General features: G+C 34.3%; 1 protein-coding gene across 1 annotated transcript in view; it reads right to left on the bottom strand.

Annotated features, from left to right (window-relative positions):
* LOC143037665 (organic cation transporter protein-like) overlaps positions 1 to 6,006 on the bottom strand; it is a 28,310-nt gene extending 22,304 nt beyond the window's left edge. The window contains exon 1 of the mRNA XM_076206192.1: positions 5,650 to 6,006. Within this exon, the coding sequence (XP_076062307.1) occupies positions 5,650 to 5,825 (176 nt within the window). The 5' untranslated portion in view covers positions 5,826 to 6,006. The remainder of the gene's footprint in view (positions 1 to 5,649) is intronic.
* Between the last annotated feature and the right edge of the window lie 2,098 nt (positions 6,007 to 8,104).

Below are 8,104 nucleotides of genomic sequence, written 5' to 3'. Positions count from 1 at the left end.
AGATTGAATCTTGATAAAGCGTAAACAAATCTAATATGAGGGAGTGATGGGTTAAAGTTAACCAAAAAACAACACAACCGCATAGCCTCACTCATCTTGACACGTAGAGTATCCTGTATGATCATATATGTAAATAATGTATCAGATACAATAAAAAATTAAAAATAATATTGAAACATGGATCTTGTCAGTTTGGGTTACAAAGGTCAAGCCGACATAGCGACATATATATATATATATATATATATATATACATATATATATATTTATATATATATGTATTTTTATGTATATATATAAATATATATATACATATATACATATATATATATACATATATATATGTTTGTATATATGTTGAGTTTAATTTGACAGCAATTTGGGCTACAATCAACTTCTTGTTGATAGAATTAATTTTTCTTATCATGAGCCGAGATCTTTGATAAGAAATGTTGAGTCTTTAATAAAGGGTTGTTTCTAGCACAAGCGGCGGTCAAATTTGCCTCAACATGTATAAAAGAAGAATTACTGTCCATTTTTACGAATATATATATATATATATATATATATATATATATATATATATATATATATATATTTTTTTTTTTTTTTTTTTTTTTATAATACATCTGCTTTTCGACGCAATAGTCTTGATTTGCTATTGTTGTTTCCATCTACGTGCCCAGTCAAATATATTCTCCATTACGTGTTACCTACCTCTAGTCACGCAGCGTTTCATAACTGGAGCGTTGCAATAAATGTCAAGGGTTGCTGGGAAGTGCTGTATACATGGCAATAATTCACATAATTTTCTTTCATCCTTCTAGTTAAGGGATGCTAGACTACCTAGACCTGATTACAGGGTAGCTAGGATCGGAAAGGGTTGGGGAACGCTGCTCTTGTGGTCTGTGTCGACTCGAGTGACTCAAATATTCGTCTGCATTTAATGTATACGCACGGCGTTGCCTGATAACTCAGGCTTCTTGATTATCTGCAAGACAGTTTCCCAAGTGACCTATCTCAAAAGTTAAACAATTTGCAAAATGTTGATACCTTGTCGTAATAGGAAAGAGATAATTAGATATATCCCCTCAAATCTACTAGATATAATTTATTCCATGACACACAGCCGTTATGATACACTACCCTCAACAATGATTTTGTGCAGGCACGAACTTTCAACAGGAAAACATGAGGCGACATTGATCGATCACTGCGACAAAGCAGATACACAACATTGTTCTATATCCTAACATTTCTTGTGGATATTCAATTCCTTCAGATCTAATTCTAGATAAAAACGGCCGCTTATAATTTGTTCAGTTGTTCACTTCTTTTGAGGCAAAGTCTGGGCACACTAATGGTCAAGTTGGATGAAAAAAAGAAAGCAAGTAGGCCCTATATTCCAGCTGACGTCACAAATGATGAAAATATGACTAAACTTTTGTAAAACTCATCAACATTATCATTATCATTATTATTGTTATTATTATTATTATCATTATTATTACTATTATTATTTATTATTATTATTATTTTTATCATTATCCTTATTATTATTATTATTATTATTATTATCATTATTATTATTATTATTATTATTATTATTATTATTATTATTATTATTATTATTATTATTATTATTATTATTATTATTATTATAGTATTATCATCATTATCATTATTATTACTATTATCGCTATTATTATTACTATTATCACTATTATTATTATTACTATTATCGCTATTATTATTATTACTATTATCACTATTATCATCATTATTACTATTATCACTATTATAATTATTAGTAATAATTATAATTATTATTATTATTGTAATTATTATTGTTATTATTATATTATTATTATTATTATTATTATTATTATTATTATTATCGTTATTACTATCATTATTAATATTATTATTATTATTATTAATATTATTATTATTATTATTAATATTATTAATTATTATTATTATTATTATTATTATTATTATCATTATTATTATTATCATTATCATTATTATACAACTATCATTATTATTATCATTATTACTATGATTATGATTATTATTATTATTATTATTATTATTATTATTATTATTATTATTATTATTATTATTATTATTATTATTATAGATGAGAGGGAGGGTGGGAGGGGTGTGGAGTGTATTTAGGGATGAAATGGGTGGGAGTGTTTTTATGCCTTTCCCTTTTTGGCTACCTCCCTTGGAAGGGGGAAAAAGCCTTGGCATATGTATGTATGTATGTATTATTATTATTATTATTATTATTATTATTATTATTATTATTATTATTATTATTATTATTATTATTATTACTATTATATTATTATTATTATCATTATCATCATTACTATTATTATTATAGGGATTGCGTGGATCAGATTTTTGTGGTAAGGTAGATAGGTGAGAAAGCTTCAGGAAAAAGTGAGGATCTTTTTTTTTTGGGGGGGGTGTGCCTTATGGATCGGGAAAAGACTTATGACAGGATAGGAAGGCACTGTGGGAGTTATTGCAGATATATGGGATAGGAGGAAAGCTGTTAAGAGCAGTCAAGAGTTTTTACGAGAGTAGTTGAACGTATGTTAGAATTAGAAATGGAGAGAGCGAGTGGTTTGAGGTAACGGTGGGACTTTGCCATGGATGTGTCATGTTACCTTGGCTGTTCAATTTATACGTGGAGAGGATTGGAGATGGTAAAAGAAAATGGAGAAAAGTGGGCGATAACCCAGTTATTGTTTACTGACGACACTGCGTTTGTAACAGGATCAGAGGAGGGATTAAGGAAGTTAGAGACGGAATTTAGGAAGGTGTGCGGAAGGAAGTTGAAGATAAATGCGGGTAAAAGGTGATGAGATGTACAAGGGGGAGAATATGGCGGCAAATTGGAAGTGAATATTAAGGGAGGGAGATTGGAGGAAGTAGATAGAGTTAGATATTTGGGTGCGAATGTAGCAGGAAAGGGAGGAGTGGAGGTGGAGGTAGAATATAGATTGAGAGAAGCAAGTAAATACCTTGGTGGGTTAAAAATGAGAAACGAGGAGGTGAGGAGGAGAGTGGGGGGTGGAAAGGGAGTTGAGAGATAGAGATGATGTAAGGGCGTTAGAATGGTTTGGACATATGGAAAGATTGAGTGAAGAAAGATTAGTAAAAGAGGTGTGGAAAGCAGAGGTGGAAGGAGTGAACATGAGGGGGTGACCAAAGATGAGATAGATGGATGGGGTAAAAGGGGCATTGTGAAAAAGAAATGAAGGGAGAAGACAAAAGATAGGGGTGAATGGAGAATGGTTGTGTATGGATGATGCTGTGATGCATGGAAGGGAGCGGGTGGGGGGCGAGGGGTGAGGGAGTATGTGTAGATGATATTTTGACGCACCCTGAAGGATTACAAAAAAGGTTACAAAGGAGGAGCATGCCGACAGGAGACCTTTTAGTCCATAACTAGGTCGGATGCGAACAAAAATATAATAATGATAAATACATAAATAAATAAAATATAATAACATAAATAATAATAAATAAAATAAATAAACAAATAGGTAAAGTTAAATAATAAACAAACAGGTAGTAAATGATAATAAATCGACAAATAACTAATAATAAGTGATAATCAAGTTCTTTTGTGTATAGTTCGAAAGCCATAAATATTTCAAATTACTCCCCGACTTTATAAACTCCCTGATTCAAATTAGGCTTGAAGGGGAATAAGAGACCAAAGTTATGTTCAACTCTAGAGTTCAAAGTAAATCAATTATAATCGATGATATGAAACTTAATGTTGAAGTGTATCTTTATTTTGGCCAAATCCTAAAATTGGCTGAATGGACGTATCACGGTTGGTTTGAATAATTTACGTAGATATAGAAACATGAAAAGCTACCTTAGTTGTACGTCTGAAACGCCAAATTTGCCATCAGTGTATGGTCCCAGCAATGCTCTATGGATGCAAGATTTGGAATTTTACGAAAGCAATGGAGACAAGGCTAACTACACAGAGGGTAATGGAGAGTTCAATTCTGGGAACGACACTGAGAGACAGGAAGAGAGTAAGCTTGGTAAGGAGAGTAAACGAAATTGGGCAAGGCAAGTGTCCGGGAAAGTGGGTAATAGATGAGGTAAATTTGTTACTAACTCGTTGTCGGAAGCTGGAAAGCATGAATGAGATAGGGGTCATTTTGTTAAACAATTGTTTGTGACATCTGGCCGTGTGAATTGGGTATTTGGTTGTTAAATACGTTTGTCAAACGATTTGAAGCAAGTCTGGCTGAACCTGACTTTTGTGGGCGGCCTGCAAGCGACATGACGTCATCAACAAACCGTTCGATCGTGAGAACAACGGTCAAATATCAAACCTCAATAACTATTCACACTTTGAAATGCAAACAACAATATATCTCCTGTCGAAAGCATGAATACAGAAGAATATTATGGAAAGAGGAACGAGAGGGAGGTGTTATTAGAATTTACCGACAAGAAACAAGGGATTAACCGCTCTTCGAGAGGTACTGAAGGACCTAGAGCTGGATTGTACACGGGAGGCAATATTGAAGAAGATAAATTACATCCGGACTGCATTTAGGAGAGAATGTAGGAAATTAGAAGACTCAAAGAAGTCTGGGAATTCCCCTGAAGACATTTACACTCCTTATCTCTGATATTTCGAAGGATTGATGTTTGTTTTGGACCAAGACTTGTCACAAGAGAGCTATTCCAATGCGGACAGTATAGATAACTTGGGTGATAAGGTAAGTATACTTTGCATATATAAAATAATTATGTTACAAGTACCTTGTTTACATAAAGTAGTATATTTACTTTATTTTTTACAAAGTAGTACAGAATATATTTTTGCAGATCTAATTATGCTGCCTCGTTCATTCTCATATAATTACGCCTGTCATCTGGTTCTAATTTTTAAATCAACAAGTTGGTATGTGAAATTTGGTCTCTTTTTTCAACAACCAATCCTTTGTCTATTTCGATCTTCTTTTCTATTTCCTTAATACCACCGTTAAACCTCTTGACAAATCAGTTTGACAAACCGTTTGACTGTGTGAATAGACCTGTAGACTAGAAGTGGAGAGAAGAGACGGAGAAGTTTGCAGGAGTGGCGTGGGAGTTGTACGGCCGATTCTTTTATTATTAATTTATTAATTGATCAACTTGTACATTCCATGATCAAATAAAAAAAAATCGAGTAAAATGAGTTTTGGGTTCTTGTACTTCGAAAAACATGATGACTGTTAGAATACATACATTTACCTGAGAACGAGAGATAGATTTGTTATATAACACATCGTGTGCACTACGTTGTAAACACGTTTTACGTAGCATTGTACTGTATGACCTTTAGTAACGTTATTTCTACTCTGTTGCGTAGCCTACAAGTTTCTAATATAATCTTAAAATTCCGCGTGTAGTCTCACGAATTATCTAGTATGTACCCTAACCATAAATGGTAATTAGGAGATATATACAAGACTAGTACATATTACAAATGCAAAACAGCAGTGAGAAAACAGACTACTGAGCCAATTTATGGTATTACCCTTTGCCTTACTCTGCCCACGAATTTCTCCTCTTCAAAAGTCGCAATAAAAAAAAAAAAAAAAAAAAACGTACCTGGACAGGTGAAAATATCCATTCTTCATCATTTTGTGATCACCACTAGAATCGGTTTCCAGACCATAAACAATACTAGAATGGTTTGCCTCGGGAATAAAACCTTTTCTCTCCATTCCGAATATTTTAAACAGACGATTGATTTCTCGTTCTTCTGCACTGGTAGAGGAAGACATCTTGCTAGCATGCAACCTAACAACGGACTGGCAACGAGAAGCCTTCGACTGACAATATTTAGAACCCTTCCCTACCTCCACTCCTCCACCAGGCTCCCCCTACCTCACCGACGCCCTCCCCAGCCGTAGATGCCATCTACTTTCACTAAAGAGGCACCAATCCACTAGTAACGACGGATGCAGGTGGAGGATCTTAAACGGCCGGCGTCTGGAAACTCAGCCGGGCCCAGCGGGATTCGAAGGGACGAGCCACTGGCCAGTTAATCGTGACTACCTGTTTATATATATATATATATATATATATATCTCTATATATATATATATATATATATATATATATATATATATATATATATATATATATATCACAACTAACACCACAGTCGGACGAAAGAAAGAGTTGCGTAAGCGAAACTATATATTTCGATTGCTAACTGCAATCCTCTTCAGTAGTACAAAGTGGAAGGAGGATGATATCCTAAATCGCAACCTCTTACAAAAGAAAGGGAACTTGGAAAAGAATAAACGTCACTACCCCAACCCTATGTGACCTGAGGATGACATGAGGTCGGGTCAGGGGGAGAGGGAGGAAGCTTGTTGACAATATGTTTGGTGATGAATAATCAACAATTGTCAACAAGCTTCCTTCCCCTCCCCCTGACCCGACCTCAGGTCACATAGGGTTGGGGTAATGACGTTTATTATTTTCCAAGTTCCCTTTCTTTTGTAAGAGGTTGCTACTACTGAAGAGATTGCAGTTAGCAGTCGAAATATATAGTTTCGCTTACTCAACTCTTTCTTTCGTCCGACTGTGGGTTAGTTGTGATTTAAAAATGTGTTACTACATTTCTCGCCAGTGATATACATATATATATATATATGTATATATATATATATATATATATATATATATATATATATATATGCAGAAGAAATCACTTGAACGCGTGATACTAGTATGCAGACAAACCACTGGGAAAATGAAAGAGATGAGACCGAGCGCTTTCGTCTATTCAGACATTTTCAAGGTATAGATACATAAAAGAGACAAGTATATATACTCAGAAGGTTAAGGTGGATCTCTCCCAGTGCCATATTGGCTCAAGTGTTCGGACATTTGGTTTACAATTTTTGTTATGATAAATTCATCCAATTTGTATAATCCTTGACTTAAATTTAAATTATTAACAAATGTATTCTTGATCAGACTGGATTCTATGATGTTTCTATTCAAATAAGAATTACTTTTGACAATTACTTTAGCTTCATTCCAATTGATACAATGGTTAAAATCCCTAAGATGGACAAATAACGCGTTGGACGTTTGACCACTTCTAACGCTATATTTGTGTTGCTTTATTCTAACATTTAATTCCTTTCCAGTCTGACCAATATAGCATTTGTTGCAATCTTTACATGGAATTTTATATACACAGCCTTCCTTATTTTCAGGGGAATTTTTAATCAAAAGACTTTTGACTGTGTTGGAGTTCCTAAAAATGGTTTGGATGTTGAAATTCTTAAGAATATGCGGCAATTTAATGAAGTTGTCATGATAAGGAAGAACGAGAAGATTTTTAGAATTAAATTTTTCTTTAGTTTTGTCATCAAAATAAGACTTTGATGACAAAACTAAAGAAAAATTGAATTCTAAAAATCTTCTTGCATATATATATATATATATATATATATATATATATATATATGTGTGTGTGTGTGTGTGTGTGTGTGTGTGTGTGTGTGTGGGTGTGTATGTGTGTATGTGTGTGTGTGTGCGTGTGTGTGTTTGTGTGTATGTGTGTGTGTGTGTGTGTGTGTGTGTGTGTGTGTGTGTATTCACTTGGTCTTTGGTCTTTGGATCACGTGTTCGACTCGTGATCGACAGCTATTTCCCTCCTGGAAGAGAGCTCAGAGCTCGTAGGTCCGATCTATGGGTAATGCTATGACCTTTCACACACACACACACCCAACTCCCCGCCCACGAGAGTCAGAGTAACGACCCGAAGCGCAGCTGTACCGAAATTAATTTCGGCCCTGGGCAGGATTCGAACCAAGCACTACGCGCACCACCGCGTAGTGCTTGTGTGTGTGTGTGTGTGTGTGTGTGTGTGTGTGTGTGTGTGTGTGTGTGTGTGTGTGTGTGTGTGTGTGTGTGTGTGTGTGTGTGCAAAAAAAGGGAAAGAAGAAACTTAGTTCGAACGTTTTCGTCTATTCTGAGACATCATCAGGGAATACAAAGTGACAAAGATAGCGGTACGTATACTAAACACATAAAACCA

Source organism: Oratosquilla oratoria, chromosome 23, assembly GCF_046742065.1.
Source record: "Oratosquilla oratoria isolate Oo_2021 chromosome 23, ASM4674206v1, whole genome shotgun sequence".
NCBI classification, from domain to species: Eukaryota; Metazoa; Arthropoda; class Malacostraca; order Stomatopoda; family Squillidae; genus Oratosquilla; species Oratosquilla oratoria.
Note: the sequence above shows the minus strand (reverse complement) of the source record. Positions and strands in the feature narration are given on the sequence as shown.